This window comes from Octodon degus, unplaced genomic scaffold (assembly GCF_000260255.1).
Source record: "Octodon degus isolate 3935 unplaced genomic scaffold, OctDeg1.0 scaffold00141, whole genome shotgun sequence".
Lineage (NCBI taxonomy): Eukaryota > Metazoa > Chordata > Mammalia > Rodentia > Octodontidae > Octodon > Octodon degus.
In genome coordinates this window covers 6480785-6505454 of record NW_004524717.1, presented here as the reverse complement: position 1 = coordinate 6505454, position 24670 = coordinate 6480785, and the positions used below count along the sequence as shown (strand labels likewise).

Below are 24670 nucleotides of genomic sequence, written 5' to 3'. Positions count from 1 at the left end.
TAGGACAGTTTCAATAACTAACACACTGCATACATTCTTCTTAGTGGTTAATTGCTGTACCAGATGTGGACTTGGGATCCTATTTACAAACACCATTAGAACAAATCATTATATTCATTAAGAGAATGTAACTATATATCTATCCCATCCACTTTGAATACACAGATACAAAATGGATATTCATCTGTATACTCCTTTTTTTCTAAGTTCTGTTAATAGAATTGTTTTATTATAAGTATTTCAGGAGGTGCATGTGTTCATTAGCTTTACTTAATATTATACCCATTAACATATATAATTATGAATAGTCTAAAAACTATTATTAACAGTTTTTAGGCTTATATTATTTTAATTTTAGTTGTTTGATGTTCTGGGGACAGGGTCATACTATATAGCTCAGGCTGACCTTGAACTCACTATGTAGCCTGGAATACTTTCATACAAATGATAATCTTTCAGCTTTGACCTCCTAAATGCTAGGATTACAGTCATGTGCCATCATTCTAAGCCTATAGACTCATAGAATTTTTTATTTTTTAGAAAATTATTTTTGTCTCAGTCACCTGTGGTCAGAGAATGTTTTGTGATGATGTCTGCACATTCTAATCTAGTAGGCAAGTTTTATGAGTTACCATGAGCTTGAAAGCACTACATTATCTTCACTTTTAGATCCTGTGGCTTGGGGAAACTAATAAATAAACAAATGGGTTTCTGCCTCTTCTTCATGCTAGAACCTATCACCTTGCTTTTGTCAGTACTGGAAGTCTTAGAGACCAAGGACCTGTCTTGTTCTAGCAAGCTGTTTCCCATCTGATTTTTAGCACATGGACGCTGCTCAAAATGTGGGCAAGGCATTCAGAATTGCCTCAGGCAGCTCCAGGAACTATGGGTCTCACATGCATGACTCTGTGGAGCACTGGTTGTTTGCCTGCAGACCCCATTATCCAGTGCTTTGTTGAGCTCTTTTTCAGCACTATGTACTTATCTACCCTTCTACATACTGCTCTATCTGCTATAATGGAACAGAAACAATACTTACAGCTGCTTGTTCCATGCCATACACCCAGGGTATAGTTTCGAGCTAGAACAACCCTCTCATTCTGCCCCACCCTATTACCATTACTTTCTTGACTTAAGACAGATGTTTATTAGCTGCCAGTAAAAACACTGTTTCAAAGTCCAGAGTCCTTCTGCCCCTGGTGCTTACAGTCTGAGGTTGTGTCAGGGAGCCTCTAAGGGGAAGAGTGCAATTTGTGTCAACTCCTGCTGAGCCACTCCTTCCGCATGGCTCCTGCACCTTCCCCGACTGCTGCCTGATCGCTTCTCTCAGCCATCCATCCTTCCCTCCCATCATCTCTCTGTGGCATGAACCTGATCCAGCAGAAGCATCCATGGCTCTTCTGCTCACCTTGCTTCTCAGCTTCATCAAGCTGGGGTCAGGTAAGTTATCCAGGCCGGACTGCCCTTGGTCCACATCTTCTTGAAAAACAGTTTGATTCTTTTAGCTGCACTGATTAAGGCACAATGGGATGAGGATGTGTTTGTTGTTGGCATCCTCCCTGCTTCTCAAAAGTCTTGGGCTGTGTCTACCAGTGCCAGGGCTGTGGAGGTATGGAGTGACATGAAGGACTCAGGCATTGCGTAAAATTCTAATAGCAGCCCTGAAAAAGTGGGAGCAGGCAGCTCAATGGAGGGAATGGTAGTAAGAAAGGGTCTCACTGCATTTCTTCAGATAATTGAATCAAATGATTGTCCAGATGAGCTGTGGGAGTTTAGGCAGGAGTAGTCTTTATTAGTGCATCCAGGTTTCTGACTTGCCTGCCAGCCTTGTGACTTACTAAACAGTCTTTAAAAATGTCTGTGGGTTCCTTGCAATGAGTGACAGCAACCTACTTGGGCAGATAAATTACTTCTGAGAGTTGTAGAATTTCTTGTTTGTGCCTTATAGATGATTGCTTATTTGCTATTCAAGCTCCTTTCTTTCCAGATTGTTGCATGGGCTTATATCACCAGAAAGGTATATTTGGAGTTGGTGTATTTATTTAGCTTTTTTATCTTTTCCTGGTATCACTGCCGAAGCAAGACTGTTTGCTCTGTTTTTTGAGCAGAGATCCCTGAGGGAAAGAATTTGGCTTCACTAACATATTGCAAACTGACAAGTACATAGCCTACTTTGATCTTCACCTTAGATGAAACTACCCTCTTCAGTGAATCACATCTCTGTAGGATCTTGGATGAGCAGGTCACTTATTTCCTGCTTTCTTATGAAGGTCTAGAAAAATCACCTATTCACAAGTTTAGAACTTACGTCTTTATGGTACCTCAAGAATGTCTACAAGTATGGCCTGTTATAGTCCCAACAAGTACAATCTGTTCTGCCTTTTGCTGGAATTCAAAAATTGCTCCCAAGTTTGCTAGAGAATTGCTTCATAGTAAAAGAATAGTAACTGTGAGACAAAAACTTGTGGTTGAACATTTGACCTTTGAACTTACACATCCAAGCAGCAATAAAGAAGCTCTCACTAGTGTTCTCTTTGACTTGAGTTATGACTGTAGATTGAGAGTAAGATTTTCCAGAGAAGAAAGTTAAAACAGAAACCAAAGGAATTGAATTAAAAGTGCTTACCCATGAATCCATGTTCACCCAGGGTTTCTTTCAGGAGACAGATGTGTCCATGGATTACACATTACAAGTTGGCCCATGCTTCTTCTGTCCTCTTTACCAGAGTAGGGGTTAAAATTTGCCTGGTCTAGGCCCTTTCTAGGAGTGGGGACAGTCAACCCTCTAGTCCCATGAATCAGACACATTGTTTGCCTGACACAGAGTAGAGCCCAGGCAGTGGCTTGTACAGTCTTATGCCAAGTGATCCATCTTTTTACAGTTCTTCATTGTCCCTGGCTTTTCTCTTGGATGACTTGGTTGTGCTTGAAGCATTGCCAATTACAACAGGCATGATTTTGTCCTGTCTTTCCTTCTTGACTATTCTATTTTCATCCTCATCTAGAACGTGATTGTTGAACACAGGAAAGGCTGTGTCCAACATCTGGATCATAGGGTCCTGAGGTCCCATCTGCAAATCTACTAGTCTTTTAAAAATACTGAGTTTTTAGGGTTCTAGTGTCTGGTAAAAACCTATGGGGCAGATATATACTATCCTGAGAGACAGGTAGGTGTTTAAAGCAGAATCATCAAAGACACCTTAGTTTTTCCTTTGTAAGTATCTTCAAGTACTATAGTTTTTGAACCTTTATAGAGATAAAGAACCATAAAAACTTGAACATAAGGGAGTTTTATAGTACTTTTCTTCTGCTTGGCAAGAAAGATCTAACCAAAGAATTCAGACTTTTTAAAAAAAAATACGAGATTGAGAAGAAGCCTAAAATGGTGGAGCAGTTAGTGCCAGCAGATCAGCTTCTCCAGATCAAAGTGTCTGGAGCCTGGAAAATAATAGCTTGGAGAGGAACTGAAGTGAATGGAAGTTACCCAGGAACCATGAAGGAACTGACCAAGAAGAAGAAAATAAGATTAAATTATATAGAAGAAATAGATCACAGCACAGAGGAGAGACCACACAGTGCTGCTGACAGCAGCTGGCTAGCCACTAGCTAGGAAACAAAGTGAAGCCAACAATGTTTTACTACTCACTGAGAACCAACGAACTACGCTGGGACTGAAGGAATCATTTGCAGTTGGAATCAGCAAGGAAAATGTGGGACTCTGCTTACAGAGTGGCCCTCTGCAATAAACAGTTGGTAAATGACCTTAGTACAAGTGCTCGTAGTTGCCAGCATAGAATAAGAGCTGGCCAGGAAGACCTTAGAAGATAGGGCTGAGTGTTTGCACCTGGGTCCCAGGGCAGCCCTTTGGCTGCTTCACTGTGCCAAGTTCCCAGAGCAGATGAAGGAAAGAAAATCAGGGAGACAGCCAGCAGTTGACTAAGAGACTGGGCAGAGTCTTGCTGAGAGGCATGGGCTGGTGAATGCAGACAAGGCTCCTGGTCAGAGATCAGGATCAGCCTGGGTTAGAGGACTGAAAGTTCCCATGGGCACCATGTTCTCACTGTAAGCAGATCTCTGGACTCAGCACTATTCTGGAGGCAGATGCCACCTTAGACTTTGAGCATGAACGGATCACATACTGGCTTCAGCTCTGCTGTGCTTCTTACCCTAGGCTGAGGAAAAGAGCTATGTGTCCAACACAATAGAAAAGTTTATTTCATTAATCTTTGTTTAATTGTATTTTTTAATTTTTAAAATTTTTAATATTTTTATTCTTTGCTGTTTTCCCCCTTTTTTGTCCCCCATGATTTTATTCCCATTCTTTCACCCTTTTTTTTTCATTATAAGCATGTCTGTGTATGTGTGCTTCTCTTCTTCTTGCCTTTTATTTCCCACTTTATAAAAGATAAAGCAATTCTCCCTTGTCCCTCTACATTCTACTACTTTGGTTCATATCTCATTACCTGACTCTTTTCTCCTGTCTTATTCATTCTCAATTATTCTTTTTATTTCCTCTCTCCCTTTTCATTTCTCTTTTAGCTTTTGCTCTAATATTTATGTCAGGCATAGAATCCTTTCCCATTTCCATTTCTCACTACCAATTTTTGTACCCAATTTTCTTTTATAGCTTTCTAAATAGAAAACATAATCATTAAGACACTTAGTTCTTCTTTTTCCTCCTTCCCATACCACAGAGCAGAAGACCTTACTCTTCTTCTTGTTTTCTTCTTTTCCTTTCTCTAACATTACCTGGTCCCCTATTCACTGGGCTTTAGATAACTGATTCTCTAACATTACTGTTGAATGCTGTTTTCAACATGAAAGAAGACACAACCATTGCATTTACTGTATATTAACTGCAGCTTAAGACTTGAGTTGTTAAGATGCTTACACTACAACTGTGGATTTCTTCTCTAGGATAAAGGGAAACAAAAAGAAGTGTTTCCTTGGGTATCTATCAGGGATGTTATTTCTCAACTATCCCCGACAGATGCCACTGTAACAGATTAGATTGCTACTGCTGTAGCAAATCTTATTATGTAGGAAGAATCCTGACCCATTGGTCAATTTTGTGCCAGTGAACCTGTCTGCTGAATTCTTCATCACTTGAGAGTATCCACCACAAAAATGTGGACTGGCTCAGACTCTGCAAGAATGTTTGCAACCTGGCAGAAAGAAGTCCAGAGTCTGAGTTAGCTTTAGTATTGCACCAGAGGATCAGAAGAGTTATCAGGGCCTGAGCACACAAACTCTCGGGCTACTTGGGAATCATATGTATGCCTCATTGGAATATTTCATCTTTTCCCATCAGACAACTTATAGGTTTATTTTTTAACATTTCTTGATTTGTTTAGTAATGTTGGGTTATGTTCTTTTATGGTTTCTTGTTTTTATCAGGTTGTTACTCTTGTGTGTTTATTCTTTCATTGTCTCTGCTTTAATAGGTGTTTAGATTTTCCCCTTGCATTAGCTCTGTCTGGTTACTTGCCATAATACCCATGAGACAATATTGTTGTCACTCTCATAGTCACTCCTATCTTCTGTAGTATTATTACTTTATCCTCCCCACACTAAGCCTTTAGTTCTTCCATATGTCACATAACTTGTGGTCCTCCCTATTAGCAAGTTTTGAAAACCACATAGCTTCCATAAATCACACAATAAAGTTCCTTTCTCACATATCTTGCCCTTGCCTCCCCAAATGTCTTCTGAAAATTCTCAATACTAACCCTTCAACTCAACTAAAAGTGGTACAATAAAATCAATTTTTACTTCTCAGCTGCTACTATTTCCCCCAAAGACCTTCCTCTTTGTGTCTAACACACTAAGTGTCTATCTCCCACTGTCCCCACCCCACCTCATCTACTTCATTGTAGAACAACCATGAGGAATAAATGGTCATAGTGTGCATTCAGAATAAAGAGGGGAAGTATAACTGTAAGCACTATCTCAAGAAGTGCTGTAAGATTGAATCTATAGATACCATTGTAAAAAGTAATTCTTTTGGCAAAATATAGGGACAGAGTCAAAATCACTTAAAGAACAGAAGTAGTAAATACTAGCATTGAATGTACAAAGGTGAAAATTATTGATTAGGCATCAACTTCCTACTAAAAATCCATTTATAAGCCACATGTGCTCCTCGCATCTCTAGTGTCAAGCCTGCATTAAGTGCCTCCCAAAAGAGGAGATAAAAAAGGAGTGCATATACAATTAAAAATATATGTTCATAAATAAATAAACAGATACACATAGGACAATGGGGGAGCAAGCAAATAGAAGCTCTCCAACCCCTTTCCCAAATCTCCCAAGGCAGGGAAAGCTGGTCACAAAGGGAAAAGTAAACAAATATCAGGTAATATGAATCTTCCACAAATGAAAACTGATTGGAAGAAATAAAGAAAATAGATGAGTGCAAAGAACAAAAACTTCACAGCAATTTCACTGAATACATTCATGGTGAATTTTGAGGAGATACATAAAAAATGGATGAGCTAACCAAAACAGTTTAAAATTTGAATGACAGATTTAACAAAAATATAGGTTCCTTCAAAGATGGCATATGGAGATACCTGAAATAAACTGTATAGAATTCATACAATGTAGAAATGACCAGTATGAAGAAGCAGTGTCTGACGTTAAAAACAAAACAGTGAATTACAATAAAGAACTGAGTGTCTGATATTGAGGACAAAACAATTAGTCACAGTAACCTACTCAAAGAAGACAAAAAACAAATAAAAGAACAAGAGGAGACTATCTAGCAACTACTAGATGAAGAAAAGACCAATCTAAGACTAAATTAGAAAGAAAAACTAGAAGACAGCACAGATTAATTTGCTAACACGCTTATAGAAGTCATAGAAGATTTCCCACATATAGGAAAATAGTTTAAAATGCAAGTAAGCACTGCTTATAGAGCACCAGATATGATTTAAAAAGAAGTTTTCCAAGGCACATCCTTATTAAATTACCAGATATCCAACAAAACACAGAATTTTAAAAATACCCTAAGAAAAATAAAAAGTCACATATAGAGCTGAAACAATTCGAATCTCAACAGACTTCTCAACACAAAACCGCCAAGCCCTAAGAACAAGTAAATTCCAATCCAGATTAATTTACCAAGCAAAACTGTCCTTCACAACAGGTGGAGAAATAGTGTTTTCATGAAAAATATCAGTTTGAGATATATGAATACTAAATAAACACTGGAAAAAATAACTTAATAATCTCAACAGGAATAATTGGGGCAGGGACATAGCTCAATAGAATAAGCACTTGCCTGGCAAGCCCAGGGTCCTAAATTCAATCCCTGGTAGAGCAAAAAAACAAAAAAAAAACCAACAACAACAACAAAAAAACAAGCAAACAAATAAGCAAAGAAAACAAAACAAGAATAATTAAGTGGATATAGCTAAAAACACAGAGGACACTAGTGAGGTCACTGGCATCCATAAAACAGCATACAAAAAAATAAAAACCCAGCATACAACAATCTGTTGCATTTAAGAAACTTAGGGTATCTTCCCAGAAGAATTAAAACATCATATCATAATGATATGTGTGCACCCATGTTTATAGCAGCATAAATTGTAATAAATCTTGGAAACAACCCAAATGCTCATCAGCTGAGAAATGGATAGAAAAATGTAGGGGTTTTTTTAATACAATGGAGCACCACTCAGTCATAAAGAAAGGTAAACTTGAGACTTTTGAGACCATACTCATAAGTGAAATAAGTGAGACTCACATATGTGAATGCTGTATTGTCTCACTAGTGTGAGAAACTGAATGACTAAGAGCCAAATGTACAATAGATATTGTAAATTGGAAAGAAACTTCAAAAGAAGAGAAAGTACAATGAGGAAGAGGAAATGAAGGACGAAGAAGAAGAAGAGCAAGAGGAAATATATATATATATATATATATATATATGATATTAAGTTAACTAACAAGATAGTTAAGATAATCTAACAAGGTAGTTAAGAAACTACAATTAGGGCTTGCCAGATAGCTCAGCACACTAAAGCTCCTGTTTAGGCAGAGTCCAGTGGCCGGAGTTCAATCCCCGGTGTGCCCTGCCAGCCCTGCCCCCAGGGCACACTGATACGGTGATTGAGACTGGGTGTAGTGGCGCTTGTCTGTAATCCCAGCTCCTGGGAGGCTCTAAATAGGAAGATCACTAGAGTCTGATCCAGTAGTGGGACCCTGAACACCCTGTAGATTCTTCCCTAAAATAAAAAAAAAAGAAAAAAGAAAAAGAAAAAGAACGAACAAATGAAAGAAAGAATTCAGACCTTCAGACTCACATGTACAAACATTGTTTTCTCTCCTAAGTATGAGAAACTAAAAGAGAAAAATGGAATCTGAAGGGTACAATAGATACTGTAAAAGGGAAATGAATTTATTCAAAAGGAAAGAGTTACTGAGTTGAAGAGAATAGGATAGGGAGTGGGGAAAGAGATTTATCTGTGTATGTAAGCAGGATGCTTTGGACAACTGTACTGTGGATTTCTGCTGGCGTATGGAAAGAAGCAGTTAATGTTTTTATTTGTTTTGTCTCTTTTTTTCAATTGTTTGTACTCTTCTTCTTCTTCTTCTTCTTCTTCTTCTTCTTCTTCTTCTTCTTCTTCTTCTTCTTTTCTTTTTTTGCGGAACTGGGGATTGAACTCAGGCCCTTGCGCTTGCCAGAAAAGCGCTTATTTTACTGAGCCATCTCCCCAGCCCCTGGGGAAAGGAGATTTTAAAAAGAAGCAAGCTGTGGTACATACATGTAACCACTCCCCAACATAATTGTAACCTGTGAGCTGCAAATATGTATTATTAAAAAGTTTTAAAAATTAGACTAGCATTCTGTACCTGTTTCACCATCCGCTAGTCACTGGACCCAAGCAGTCCTGCAATAATAAAAGATAAGAGTAAAGCCTCTGAGGCTCCAATTAGCTACATGTATGGGGCCCTTTGGAGAGAGAAAGACCAGGTCCAGAGTACTACAGAGGGCTTCCCTACAGGTGGATGAAACCTGCTGAGTCCCCAGAGCATCCTCCATGAGACTCTGCTGTGTGACTGGACTGCTCCAGTGAACCAGTGGAAAACCTGGTGCATCATCTGAGACTCAGTTGTGATCCACTGTGACTCCTTTAGGATCCTAACAGTGAGGTCACTGGGATCTGCATTGTTGGCCCACTGACTTTTTACAGCAGCAGCAGCAAACCTATGGCATGCATATTATTGTATTTTTCTTTTGAGACAATTCAGGTGGGAGTTGTCTTTTCTCTAAAGTAATACACCAATACTCATATTTAATTGCAGTGTTGGCACTTTGTGATAAATAAGTGGGTTTGGGGTTATATTTTGGGCACTGATTTCTAAAAGATTTACCATCACTGCCTTAGATGGAAAGGCAGAGCCTGTCCAAGACCTATTTTATAAATTTCTGTAAGGTACATGTGGAGCAGCAGGCCTGGACACTCCCATAGGAGTGGGAAACAATAACCCTTACATTTACCATAATAGTAGTACTTTGACATCTTTTTCTTTTTTTAAAATCAGTAGATATAGGAAGCTCTTCTTTTGAAAAAAAAAAAAACCCTTAAAATCTCTAAGAGCAAGGATGAGTCTACTTGTTCCTACAACCACTTCAGTTGCTTTATTGGCTGTTCTTTTGTTTTGTTCAAGTCAACAGGTATCTGTTTCTAAATTACCTGAATTTCTGTTAGAGAAAATAAACAGGGAAGAGACCTAAACCAATTCAGAAAAGAAGAGGGGAGAAGGCTTGTATTCTCCTTAAAATCAGGGGCTTAGATTTTATTACAAAGGTGATTGCCTGGTTGCCAGGAGGCCAGTTGAAAACAAGAAAATAAAATTGTGAGCGAACATGGTGGAATCATGTGACTGGCTAATGTAACCAACTAAAATAGTGGATGAACATGGTGAAACCATGTGGTTGTTCTACAGGATGAACAAAGATTACAAACAAATGTAGAAGCAAGTAGGAGTGGGATGAAATAAGGCTCTGAAAAAATGACTCACTAAGGATACACAGAGAAAAAAGGCCTTCCAAAGGATGAAAGTCCATCCTGGGGGAAAAGGAGTGAAGAAACTGGAGTTTTCCAAGGGAGAGAGAAGAAAAGAACACCTCAGCTACATATTTTGAGAAAAATAAAAACGTTCCCAAAGTGCCTTATGTGCTACTGGTTGGCTGTTAGAATCTCCTAGAGATGGCTTTTAGGTTCTTTTGTCCTGAGCAAATTTTGGTCTAGACAAATGGAAATGATAACAAAGTTTAGTATTTATTAAAAATAGGGGGAAAATGGGCCCAGCAGAGAAAGTTAGAGCTGAGTAAAAGTATGAAAAAAAAGTTACACTATATTGTGAAAGGGGACAACTGTGCAAGAGGGAACATGGTGACTAAAAGGCCAGTGCTGATTGGCCCCATTGCTCAGGCTGGTGTGCAATTGAAGGTGTCCTATCAGCAACCTGCTTGAGTTCTCGTGAGGAGTCCATGTGCAGGGCAGGGCTTTGAGAAGTCTTGTGTGCACGTGTCCTAAGCTTCTGCAATTAACAGGCCACACTCACTTTCCCAGAAAGCTTTTCTGCGTCCCAATTTCATCCCTCGTGTCTTTTGGAACTTGGCAGAAAAAAGAAAAATAGTATAGATACTGTACAGAAATACCACCATAAGGAAATAATAAAAAATAGTAATAGAATAAAGAAATAAATAGCTCAGAAACTTCTTTACATACAGAAAATACATATTTCTCTGATTACATCTATAAAGCACTTGCAAAATGATGCAAAAAATACTCCAAATTGGAGGGGTTTTTTGTTTGTTTTGTTTTTGTATTTAGTACAGGGTCTACAGGGTCTCACTATGTAGGTCACACTCATAGTGATTCTCCCATTTTCAGCCTCCCAGGTGCTGGGATTACAGGCGCACCACCATGTCCAGTCTCAATCGTTGTCTCAGCTCACCCCGGGGATGGGGCCAGCACCCACACGGAACACAGGGGATCAAGTGCTGGCCACTACACTCTGCCTAAGCAGGAGCTTTAGTCCGCGGAGCTATCTGGCCAGCCCTCCAAATTGGAGATTTTATAGCTACATAATGTCCCTCTGCTCACAGTAAAGAAAAGGGGTATTTTTTAACCAAGGAAAATGGAAAAGGGACTGTTGTAGATTTTGTTGTTGTTTTTGATGCAAATGGATAGAGGAAAGAATATGTAGGTGTACAGTCTCATTTAATGAGAGGGTCTCCAATGTGTAAAATCCTGCTCATGCTTCTGGATAACTTAGTTTTGGTGATACCTGATTTTCTCACCTTGGAAATGGAAGTGTCACTGTACCTGTCAAGATATTTGCAGGAACACAATGTAGTAACTGTTGTAGATGTGTTCTGTCAAGTGTAAGAGATGTGCAGATATATCTCTGGGTTTAGAAAGTAGACCAGAGTGAATGTTCCATCCCCTTGACACATCATCAGCACTTTGCAGTCCTGAATAGATTTTGCTCAGTTATCTCTTGTTCTCTCTTAGAGGCCAGTGGTGGGTGGCTGGGCCAGACAAGCCTGTGCAGTCATTAGTGGGGAAGCACACAGTGTTCTGCTTCCTTTCTCCTGAGACAAATGTGGAGACCATGGAAGTGAGGTTCTTCAAGGATCAGTTTTCAGGGTAGGGAAGATAGCTCAGTAGAATAAGTGCTTGCTTGGCAAGTGCAGGGTCCTGAGTTCAATCCCCGTACTGAAAAAAAAAAAAAAAAAAGGATCAGTTTTCTGTGGTAGTCTACCTCTACAGAAATGGAGAAGATCAGAAATATATGCAGATGCCAGTCTATTGAGGGAGAACTGCGCTGGTGAAGGACTTCATGGTGGAAGGTCATGCTTCCCTGGAATTGAGGAACATCACCCTTTCAGATGCTGACCTCTATGGGTGCTTGTTTAGCTCCCATAATTGTCAACAGGTTACCACCTGGAAGCTGAACGTGTTAGGTCAGTTTCCTCTTCAGAAACCTCATGACTTAGTTGTGCCATGAAATCACCTTAATTGTTTGTTATAGCATGAGGGTTTTATTTTGTGTTGGTTCATTTTTGTTTTGTGTTGTTTACTGAAATTAAACTCAGGCTTTACACAACCTTCCATTCTTTTTTCCTTCTCCCTCCATCCTTTCCTCCCTCCCCCCTTTTCCCTGCCTCCCTGTCTTTCATTCTCTCCCTCCCTCCCTTTCTTCCTTCCTTCTGTCCTGATACTAGAGAAATTATGGCCTTTGAACTAAGCTACATTCTAAGCCTTTTGTATTTGTCATTTTGACACAAAGTCTTCTTAAGTTGCAAGTTTACCTGGGCTGTGTTCAAACTTGTGGTCCTTCAGCTTCAGCCTCTTAGTGGGATTAATATTGCAGGTGTGCAACACCATGCCTTATTTAGTACAATTATTTTATAAGGGAAAATTTTCTGTCTTTTCAATTGTATGCCTATTATTTTTCTTTTTGTACTCTGTTGCTTGGAACTTTCTGTACCATACTGAAAAGAACACCAAGAGAGTACAACTTTGTCAAGTTTTTGTTTTTTTTCTAGTCAGTTTTTGGTCAATAAGTATGAGACTTGTCTGTAGGAGTTTGCAGATGTTCTATATGAAGTTGAATTAATTCCACTCCATTTCTGAACTCTAATAGTTTTTTTTTTCTAAATCGTGAAGTGTTTCTAGATATAAGTTGATGTGACAGAGTTTTTTTCTTCTTCACCCTTTCAACATGGTAGATTACATTGAATTTTGATGTACTTTTAGCATAAAGACCTTTAGTAAGCAAAAATGGTTATGATACATAAATCTTTGTGCATATAGTTAGAATTGATATAATTTGTGGAAGATTTTTGGATCTTAGGTTCAAGATCATTGTTGGTCCATGGGCCTTTTAGTATTAGTATTTTTGGTGTAGGGTGATATTGACCTCATGAAATGAGTTGGGAAGTATTTGCTTTTTTAAAATGTTATTTTAAATTGACACATAGTAATTATACATATTTAGATGAATAATGTGGCATTTTAATACTTGTTAACAGTGTGTAATGATCAGATCAGAGTAATTAGCATATCCTTTGCCTTATGCATTTATAGTTTGTTTGTTTGTGGATCATTTAAAATTCTCTTTACAAGCTTTTTTTAGATTTTTTTTGAGACAGGATCTATGCAGTTTGGGCTAGATTTGAGCTCACTTTGTAACCCAGGCTGGCCTCAAACTTGCAAAAATCCTCCTGCCTCAGTCTCCTGACTGCTGGGATTGCAGGTGTGTGCCACCATGCCTGGAAAGATATTTCATTTTTATCAGCCATAGTTACCCAACACTGCCACAAAACATTGCAATTTATTCCTCTATCCGATGGTGCACCTGTTCTCATTAGCATCTTCTCTCCATGACTCCTCCCCCAGAATTTTGAAGAAAGATTGTATAAAATTCACAATTGTTCTTTACATATTTGGGGGAATTCTCTATTGGCATCATCTCATCATTGGTATTTCTTTTAAGCTTTCAAATAACAAAGTTCATGTCCTTAAGGGTTTCAAAACTATTTAGCATTTGTGTTTCATCTTGTTAATTTTAATAGCTGAAGCCTTTTGAGGAATTGATCTCTTTTAAAGAGGTGTCAGTTGGGAAGTTAGCTCAGTGGCATAAGCACATGCCTGGCAAGTGCAAGGTTATGAGTTCAATCCCTGGTACCACAAAAAATAAATAAATAAGTGTCAAATTTATAAATCCAAAAGTATTACTAATAGTTTATTCTTATTCTTTTAATGGTTTCATGGGATGTAGTGAAATATGTTTCATTTCTAATGTTGTGAATTGAAACATCTTTTAATTTTGTCACTATTGCTAATGGCTTATCAACTTTATCAATTTTTGAATAACCAGTTTTCTATTTTACTGATTTTCTCTTTTCTATTCCTATTTTCAACTTCATTGATTTCTGTAATTATTTTTGTTAATCTTTTTCTTCTGCTTTCTTTATATATTTTTCTTATTTCTGTGTTTCATGATAAATTGATTGTTGACTTGAAACTTCTTTCTAATGTAAACCTTAAGTGCCACAAACTCAGCAATTCATATGCACTCTACATATTTTGAAAATTTTTGTTTTCATTTTTATTCTATTTTATATATTTAATTTCTTTTTTATCTTTCATTTATTTTTAAAAATATTTTTATTGAGAAACAAATATCAATGAGACAGTTTCATAACCAATTACTAATACATTTTCAGTAATTAATACATTGCATATTGTTGCCTTAGTGGTTATGCATTGTACAAGATACAGACCTGATAGCCTGTCTCAAAGAATATTAGAACCTCACTATTCATTAAATTAAGGGAATGAAGATATATGTCTATCCAAACTATTTTGAGTATACAGATACAAAATGGTCATTCATTTGTATCCCCCTTTTTTTGGTTAATTTTGTCAAAGAAGGATATTCCATTGTCATTTAAATACTGTAGGTTCACGAATTCAGCAAAATATCCCAATATAGTCCAATAGTACATAATAGTAGTGGGTTTTCTGTAAGACTGTCAATGTCTGAAGATGTTGACCTGAGCCTTTTACAGCTCAGCATATTAATATGTCTTTAATTTTTATACTTCATTTTCATACTTTTCTGCTGGATGGTTAAGACCAAGATAAAGCAAGACCTATATAACAAGAAATATAACTTTTTTATCTGATAAGGTCAGTCAAATGCCCTCAGGATTTACCCTGAAACCCTGTATCACAGTTTGTAGATTCTTTTTCAGTGTCAGCCATATGGATGAGTCATGGCCATTTCTTGACCAATTTGCTTTCTGTGAAAGCCTGAGAGAATGTTTTCTGTCCATGTGACTCTCCTTAGGCACACTCTACATCATTGATCACTTTCCTCTGTGGCCCCATAATCTACTTGATCAGAAAATTTGGGGCACAACTGAATTACATGACAGTACAGTACAGGTTCTCCTATTTCCTGAGTCCTTACTGACCTTGAAAGGCTAGGGCCAAAATGTTGGCTGTGCTTATAGCCCTTCTTTTTCTCTAATTTTTGGTCTGCAAACTTGAGTTGTTAAACCTCCAGAAGAAAAGCTTAATGATATTATTACCCTATAACATAGGCAGTTGAGCTTAACCTCATTAACTGTCTGAATATCAAACATCTTAGACATAACATGGAACAGGTATTTTCCATCAAGTATTTATATGTTAAACTTCAAATGCATCCAGAATATGAAGAAAAAGGATTAAAAAGATAGAAATACTTTTTAAAAAATGAGAATAAGCATTTACATATTTTCACACAGAAATTCAGAAATCTAACAATATACAGCCTTGTAGCATGACAGTCCTGTGACTTTTTTTGTCTCATGTTTTCATTTATTACCTTTTTTTAAAAAAAATTACTTGAGAGATAGTATGGCTGTAATTGGTATGTCATGACAAGTAGTACATAATTACAAGACCTGAATGACAGGCATTCCAAGCATGACCCTACCATTACACCTTGCTTTCTTCAGTGCAGTTGCTTTGTTCACAGGTATCAGCTATATATTTAATTTCCTTTGAGACTTTCACTTTGATAATCTCTCTCTCTCTCTCTCTCTCTCTCTCTCTCTCTCTCTCTCTCTCTCTCCTTTTGTGATGCTGGGAATTAAATTCAGGGCTTCATACATGCCAGGCAACACCCTACCACTGAGTCACATCCTCAGTCACTGATCTGTGTATTATTTAAGTACACTTTTTCATTTCCCAATATTTGGAGAGTTTCTTGAATTTTTTTGGTGACTTACTTTTAGTTTGATTCCATCATGGTTAGAGAACATATACTGTGTAGTTGAAACTCTTGTAAGTTTGTGGTTTATTTCATGGACCAAGATGTTGTCTATCCTGGTGAAAGTATCATTGACATTTGGAAAGGATATCTGCTCTAATTTTGTTAGGTGGAGTAGTCTATAAATGTGAATATCCTGTGGGTTGTGTTGTTCATATCTTCCGCATATTTGCTTGTCTTTAATTTAGTAGTATCTCTAATAGTTGCTGAGTTTTGGAATTTCCATCATAATTATGTGTTTTCTGTCCTTGGTGACTATTTAATGTATCTATATGGCAATAATTTTAATATCTGTTTTTATCTTTTTTTTTAAACATTTTATTTTATTTATTTATTTATTTATTTTAACATTTATTTATTTATTGTGTGCGTGTGTGTGTGTGTGTATATGGCCAGCTCAGCCCACCAGGGGGCGGGGCTGGCTGGCATGTGGTGCTGGGGGATCGAACCGCAGTCTCTGTGCTTTGCCAAGCTTGTTCCAAGTAGGTGCTTCAGACCACTGAGCCATCTCGCCAGCCCCTCTGTTTTTATCTTGATGCTGACATTAGTTATTAGACTATTGTCATTGAAAATGATAGTTTCTTTGTTTCTCGTATGCTCATTTAACTGAAACTGAGATACTGGCTACTACATCAAGAAACTTTGGATCTTATTTAAAGCACCTATTTTGGGAGGCAGTCCCCTATCTTGTGTGCAGGTCCTGTGGTACTTTTTCTAATTGTGTTTCCACAAAAATTTTAGTTTTCAGAGCCTTTTGGTAATAGTGGGGTTCCTGCTGCTGTTTTGTAGTCTTTCCTGTTTGAATAGAAGGTGCTTTCCTAGGTCAGATGTCTTGGTGTCTCCAGGTGAGGGAAGAAAATCTCTGATCCAAATGGACTTTTCAGTGGATCTCCTGATCAATTATTTTGAGGTACAGCTTGGTCCCTTTGATGTGTTCATTGATCTTGAATGGGTTTATCTGGATCCCGTTCTGTTCATGGCAAGGGATATGGATCACTTTAGTACTGTGTTGCTCTTGCACTGTTTGAGTGCCTAATGAGTCTCCCTTCTTCTTTGCACTTTGTGGAGTTCTTCTGTGGTTGCCTCATATTGCATTTCCAAGGTTTTAAATTTCACTGTGTAGGAAGAGCAGCAAGACATGTAGTCCTATAATCTTATCTAGACTTTCTCATAGTCTTGACACTATCATTCCTTTCTTCAGCTGTTTGCTCAACAAACATTTATGTATTAGGATTCATGTTTTTCTCTAGAACCTGAGGAATGATGAAGAATAACACATGGAAAGTTTAATTCTCTCTACTGTGGAATGTAGGCAAAAACAAATCACCAAACAATGATTACCCATGTGAAAGTACTCCCTTTTGTTTTCAAAATCCTAAGTTTAAAGGTCAGTTAAACCTTCCTCAGCAATTGCTTATATCTGTTAAGTCAAACTCCCTAAATAGTTGCTGTTACTGTCTATCCCTTTCTCATTTCTTCCTCTTATCCAGCTTTTCTGCTGTCACCTGAATAATTAAATGGCTTTCCTACCTAAGAACTTTGCCTCTGATTATTCCCTGTGATCTCTCTCCCAAACTGATATCTGAGGGAATTTGTAATATGTGGGTCTGATCATACTTCCTTTTGCCAGTCAACAGCTCTGAAGGGGAACAGTACTTACAAAAACTGCAATATAACTATGCACTCTTCTATTCAGTGCACTTATATTCTCCATGGTTACTCTCTGAGCATCCTCAGACTTGTCTCATGCCCATCCTTTCTTATAAATCACATCCCCAAGTACCATGTACTCATAGGCGCTTGAACAGATTATAACATGGTCATTATCTGTACCATAGTATCTACTTGACCTTTGACCCATAATGCTTTCCCCTCTCCCCCACTTTATCTGACACAGCAGGGTACAAATGTCACCTCCAACCTGGGACACTAGACATTTAATCACTGACTCTTTTGTGGTAACTTGACCAACCTTCCACGGTTGCATTTTTATTTGTTTTTTTTTATGTCTTTGGTTATTTCAGGGTCTCACTATGAAGCTCAAACTCATAGTGATTCTCCTGCTTTCAGCCTCCCCAGGGCTGTGATTACAGACGTGTGCCACTATGCCAGGACTCTGGCCAGCCCAGTCCATCCTGGGGATGGGAATAGCATGGCATGTGGTTCCAGGGATCAAACCGAGTCCCTGCACTTTGCCCCAGTTTGCTTAAGCAAATCTTTAGTCCACTGAGCTGTCTTGCCAATCCCAAAGTTGTACTTTTAGCAGTGAAGTAAAATGTATAATTGTTCCTTGCACAGTCTGTAAGTTTCTGAGAGTCTAATTCCTGGCTAAAATCCTATGTGATTTTTTTTCCCCAATGATAGGCAACTAGAAAGGTTTTATCTAACATGCCTCATGGGAAAGCTGCCCTCCCTACCATCAGACTTGGTGCATAGGCAGTACTGTATTTTCTGGAGTTGTAGTCAAGGACTTAGCTGCTCATGCTGACATGAATTTATGTTCCTAGCCCTGATGCTTTCACTGATAGGTGTCTTTAGCTAAGACCTTGGACAAATTTTGTTTCTTTGTGTCTTTCTTTTTTAAAAACACTGAGAATTAAACTCAGGAATTAATGCTTGCCAGGACAGGAGGGTGCTGTGCTATGGAATGATAGCCTCAGCCCTCATGTACTTTTATGGAAGCTCTCTTATCAGGGAAAAGAGAAGTGGTGGAATCAGCATTTTCCTAGTTTGGAAAATGCTGACTTTCAGTTATTCTTCTCTCATTTCTGGGACAAAATACCCAACATCTACAATTAAGAAAGGAAAGGACTACTTGGCTAACAGTTAGTTGAGGTTTCATTCCATGCACAGCTGGCTCCAAGGCAGAGTGGTAAATGGCACAGAGAAGCTGTCCATGATGGTGAAAATACAGCAAAAGCCAAAGGGAGAAGCAGCAGCTAGAGCAGCTAGCTAGCCTCTCTCCCCTCCTCATATTGTAATGCAGATTACCTGCTCCAGGGAGGGTGCACCACTCACACCAGCAATCAATCACAAACTCCAGAAGCCACACCATGACTGCATGAGTCTTTGAGGGGGAAGATTAGACACAAACCATAACATTCTACCCCTGGACCCCCAAGGACTCAAGCCCATCTGTTTTAGTTGATACATTATGTCAGTTTGGCTGAATCAGACAGTTCTTAGCATTGGGGCCTAGCCCTGCAGGTGGGCAGGACCCAGGAACTGAGAAAGGCTTCCTGCTGCCCTGCCTGACTTCCTGCTGCCCTGCCTGACATCAGCGCTTTGGTGGAGAAGTTCCAGTCTTCAGAGGAGCTTGATCTTCGCAGCCACGCCACTTTGGAGGAGCTACTTGGAGGAGCTAAAATTGCCGGTCTTGGCAGTCAGCATAGAAGGAAGAAAGAGGCTTGGTGGACACCGTAGCTGCTGTTCCTACTCTGCTCTTCATTGTTTTCTGCTGCCAGCGGAATATGGACTGAACCCTCCAGTAACTGTGAGCTAAATAAACCTTTTCTTCCTTCATTTTGAGTGTTGGGTATTTGTCCCAACAATGTACAAAAAGTAACTAAGACACCATCCCTTCATGCAAAAGGAATTTTAGTCCATCTCGAAGAGTTGCCAAAGTCCTAACAGTTTCAGCATTGCTGAAAAGTCCAAGTCCTAAGTCCCCTCCAAGATCTAAGTCGAACTCTTGGCTATGAGTCCATGTACATATGAAAAGTTAAACATTCCCAACATTCAGTGGCACAAAATACATATTATCATTCCAAAGGTACAGCAGGATGCCAAGCATTGAGACCAAAGCAAGTCCAAAATCCAGAATGGTAAATATTAAGACTTGTAATTCCATGAGGAAAATCTGAAGTAATCTATGACAAATTGTGAGTTTCATGTGGCATCACCTCTATAGTACTTCTGCTGATAATACATCCCATGGCTTCTCTCTGGGGTTGGCTTTACTCCCTCCTTGCAGCTTTTCTCAGACAACCCACATTCCTGGCTTTTCCAAATTTGTGGGGCTTCTCACTCATAGCTTTACACACTGCCCTCCCAGGGGCACACTGCCTGGCCTCCCAGGCTTTCTGAAATTTAGGTGGAAACTTTCTTAGCCTCAGAACTCCTGTATTCTGCCTGCACCCCAAAACAACACCATGTGGATTATGTCAAGGTCTGCTGTCAGTTGGAGCAGTAGCCAGGCTTTCTTCTCTCTTGGCTGTAGGGGTCAAGTGCCTGGATTGCTAAGCACTCTGACCCTGATTCCAAGAAACCAATTCTCTGTCTGGTGCCATTCAGGAATTTGGTGTGTTCTCTGCCTCCATTCTGGGACATGGTGCCTTCAGCTTTTTTCCCAAAGCAAAGTCCCTCACCCTGGCAATTCTGAGGCTATGAAGGGTAGAGACCTGCCACCTCTTGTGATGCCCTCATGCCATCCTTTCCATTCTCTTGTTCCTTCTCTACAGTGGAGATCTCAGCTCTATCTTTGTAGTCCACAGCCTTCCTGGCACTTCCTTTCTGGCCAAACTCACATTTTAAATCATCCTGCTGGGTTCTTTGCTCTTGATTCTCAACATAAATCTAACTAAAAGCCTCCAACAAGAGACATTCCATTGCCTCAGCATTCAACACCCTTGAAATTTTTCTGCCAGATTAATCAATCTGTTGTGCTTAATCTCAGGCTCAGGCAATCTCTGGATACAAGCAAAATGCAGACAAGCTTTCTTCTGAACCATAACATACATCATTCTGGAGTCTAACAACCAGTTCTCTCCTTTTGGCCAACAGAAACCTCCCCAGCCTTGTCTTTACAGGCAGGATCTCTATCAGCCTTCTGGTTTCCTGATCTCTACCCAGAATCTCCTGTACAGAAGAGCCAAAGGCATTCTAGTGCTTCTCTTATAGGTGACATCTCCAAACCTTTCCTATCTCTTCCCATAAGCCATGCCCAAAAGCTCATATCCACATGGGTGTAATCACAGCAACAACCACCACTTCACTGGTACCAAATTCTGTCTCAGTTATTCTTCTCTCTTGTTCCTGAGACAAAATACCCAACATCCACAATTAAGGAAGGAAAGGTTTATTTAGCTAACAGTTAGTGGAGGTTTCAGTCCATACTCAGCTTGCTCCAAAGCAGAATAGAACATGGCACAGAGAAGCAATCCATAGTGGTGGAAAAACAGCAAGAGCCAAAGGTAGAAGCAGAAGCTGGAGCATCTAGCTAATCTCTCTCCTCTCCTCACACTTTAATGCAGCTTACCTGTCCCAGGGAGGGTGCAGCAGCAACACACTCAATACTCACAAACTCCAGAAGCCACCCCATGACTGCATGAGGCTTTATGGGGGATACCTATCTACAAAAAATAACAGTATTTTTCTTATATTGTGACAGCAAATGATTAATAGCTCCACTGTTATTTTTATTTGACTTACTGTTGTTTAATGAAATATTCATGCACCTGGAAACTCAGCATTTTTTTCCACTGACCTTTTTTTCCTTCTGAGCTCTGGAAAAGTTTCTTATTAAAAGAATCTCTATCTTGCTTCATTACATTTACTGCTTAGGAATATACAAATGTACAGTAAATATATGTTGCCTGAACAAAAACCATGTAGCACTTATAGTCATCTGTGTTGTAAGTGCATATGTCTTTTTTAAAAAAAGGACAAGGAGTTGGAATTATGACTATGGGCTTGGTGAACCTGGATCAGAATAGCTGTGGCCTTGGGATGCATATTATCTTTATTTTCATCTTTTTTCTCTCTCCAGCACTGAGTTCAACTCCTCTTATTTCCATCATGGGATATGTTGATGGAGGCATCGAGCTCCTCTGCCAGTCCTCAGTTTGGTTATCCCAGCCCATAGTAAAATGGAAAGGTCCACAGGGACATGATTTATCTTCAGATTCCAAGATAACTGCAAATAGACATGGCCTCTTTGATGTGGAGTCCTTCTTCATAGTCCAAGAGAATTCTGGGAGCATATCATGCTTCATCCAGCTCCCCAACCAGAGCCAAAGAATAGAATCTAGAATATGGATAAGAGGTAAGCAGGAAGGAGGTAAAGGGTAGATGGCTGGGTAACTTGGAGGGAGAACAGGAACTTCTGTGTCTATTCTTACTTAGTATTTGCCAGTTTTAAGGACTCATTTTGAAAGACAAGGTCAATGAAATATACATATATATGAATAAACATTTGACAAGGTGGACTGCTTTCTTCACTATACAATCACATATGTGCTCAATGTAGAGTGTGCCTAAGGAGAGTCACATGGAGAGAAAACATTCTCTCAGGCTTTCACAGAGAGTTCTGAGCAGGAACTCAGGTAGCGGACAAGGGAAAGTCAGGGTGGTCTGTTTAATTTCCAATGCTGTGACAAACGGAGTATGGGGAGGACAAAGGCCAAAACATTTACTCCTCAAGGCAACGTATTTGATCCTAGTTGGACTTGTGGTCCTGCACACTATCGTTCAATCTCTAACCATGCGATCCAAAGATTTTGGGTGTGTGGCTTTCAAAGTTCCTTACCCCTACATATCCATCTCATACATACCTGGCCAATGTCTCCAGCGAGACTAACTTTTAAAAAATACTTTATAAGCATATATTAATTATATATATATGGAGTTCAATATGATATTTCAGCACATGTATATAATCAAATCACACTTTCACATCTCTAGTAATCATTCCTGTACTTTTAGTTTTATATTAGTTTCTACTTATGAGAAAGGACATGCCATACTTGTCTTTCTGTATCTAGTTTATTTCAGTTAATATAATGTCCTCCAGTTCTATCTACCTTGTTGCAAATGGCAGAATTTCATTCTTCTTTATGGCTGAATGATAATCTATTGTGTATACATCATATTTCCTTTTTCTTTCTTTTCTTCCTCCTCTTCTTCCTGTTCTTCTTGCCCTCTTTCTCCTTTTCTCCCTCTTCCTTCTCTTCTACTCCTTCCCCTTTCTTTTCCCTTTCTGCTCTTCTCTTTTCTTCCCCTTCTTGATACTGGTGAGTAAACATCAACTGTCTTCACACTGAGCTACATCCCTAACCTTTTTTGTTAATTTATTTTGAGACAAGGGTAACCAAGTTACCAACACGGGGCTTGAATTTATGAGCCTTATCCTTGAAAAGTGCAAGGCAAGCAGCTATAGTTATAGGCAAGCAGCACCATTCCTGGCTTATGTCACATTTTCTTTATCCATTTTTTTTTTCAAATCAAATCAGTAGGACAGTTTCAACAATTAACACACTGCATACATTCTTCTTAGTGGTTAATTGCTGTACAAGATGTGGACTTGATATCCTATTTACAAACACCATTAGAACAAATCATTCTATTCTGTTGATTGCTAGACTGATTCTGTATCTTAGTGACTGTGAATACTGCTATAGTAAGCATAGGCAGTCAGGCATCTATTTGGTATGCTAATTCCATCTACTTACCCAGAAGTGGGACAATTGGATTGCATGATACATCTATTTTGACTTACTTGAGGAAATTCCATGCAGTCCTCCATCATAGCTCTTCTAATTTACATTTCTATTGCATGTTGGCCTTTTGGCTAAGATCAAGTGTAGTATCTAATTTGCATTTACTTTCACCAGTGGGGCATAGGGGGGTTCCTTTTTCTCCACATCCTTATTAGTATATGTTTTTGTTTGTTTTGGTTAGAAATTAGAAAATTTTGGTGAGATATATTTTTTATATTAATTTTCCTGACAGTTAGTGATACTGACCATTTTTCTTATACTTCTTAGTTATTTTTGTTTCTTGGCCATTTGAGAAGTGTCTGTTTAGACTGTCCACTTCTACCTTGTATTATTTGAGAGTTTTGTGAACTTTTTGAGTTCTACTTATATTCTGAATATCAGATTATATCTAAACATTTTGTCAGCTTATAGTCAGGAAATGTTTTCTGTCTTTCTGTAAATTGCCCTTGTACTTGGTTATTTTCTTTGCCACAGTTGTGAACTTTTGCTTTTGTTTCCTGCGCTTTTGCATCCTATTCAGAAAGTCATTGTACTAGTTTTTCAAGGAGTCTCCACACTGATATACAACCACTTCCTCTTAGTTCAAAGAGAAAGAAGATTTGTACTAACAGTGCTTAGACAAAATATCACATCTTTCTCTTGCACTATGAATAACTACTATGAAGACAGTAATATGCAATGTATTAATCATTATAACTGTCCTACTAACCTGTTTTGAAACAGTCTCATTGCTATTTCTTTCTTAATAAAATTATTTTAAGAAAAGAAAATCATTGTTTGGATCAGTGTCTTGAAGTGTTTCTCCTATATTTTCTGCTTGTAGCTTCAGACTTTCAGGTCTTATTAGCTTTCTGATAAGAAGCAGTATCAAGTTCCAGACTTCTAGCTGTCCTTTCTCTAATGTATATCTGTGCCACCTCTGTTGAGAACCAGAGGCTGCAAATATGTGGGCTTATCTCTGGGATCTCTTTTCTTTTCAGTTGGCCCACATTTTCTTTACTCTCTCATCAGTGGATGTACTCGTATGCTAATTCCACAGGGGGGGTTGTTGTGAATAGTGCACATGGTCAAAAGTTATCACATAGTGAGATATGAACAAATTGAAAAGCTTGGTCTATAGAGTAAGATGTATCCCAGAGCTGTTGATGACCAATTTTTTCTAAACTATTGGCACACATAGAAAAGTGTACTGATGGAAATCAGTATGGAGACTCCTTAGAAAACTTGGTCTGGAAATCCCCTTTAAACCAGCTATTCCTCTACTGGGAATTTTTCCAGAGGATCTGAAAACATCATATCATAGGGATATATGTGTTCCTATG

The 24670-nt window shown here is 38.7% G+C and overlaps 1 protein-coding gene across 2 annotated transcripts in view; it reads left to right on the top strand.

The window, feature by feature from the left end:
- Window positions 1–1201: 1201 nt before the first annotated feature.
- The window catches only part of Btnl8 (butyrophilin like 8), a 43498-nt gene continuing 20029 nt past the window's right edge, over window positions 1202–24670 (top strand). For both annotated transcript variants that reach the window (XM_023701843.1, XM_023701842.1), the window contains exons 1-2: window positions 1202–1440; window positions 21620–21895. In XM_023701843.1, coding sequence (XP_023557611.1) covers window positions 1392–1440; window positions 21620–21895 — 325 coding nt within the window. In that variant the 5' untranslated portion in view covers window positions 1202–1391. The remainder of the gene's footprint in view (window positions 1441–21619; window positions 21896–24670) is intronic.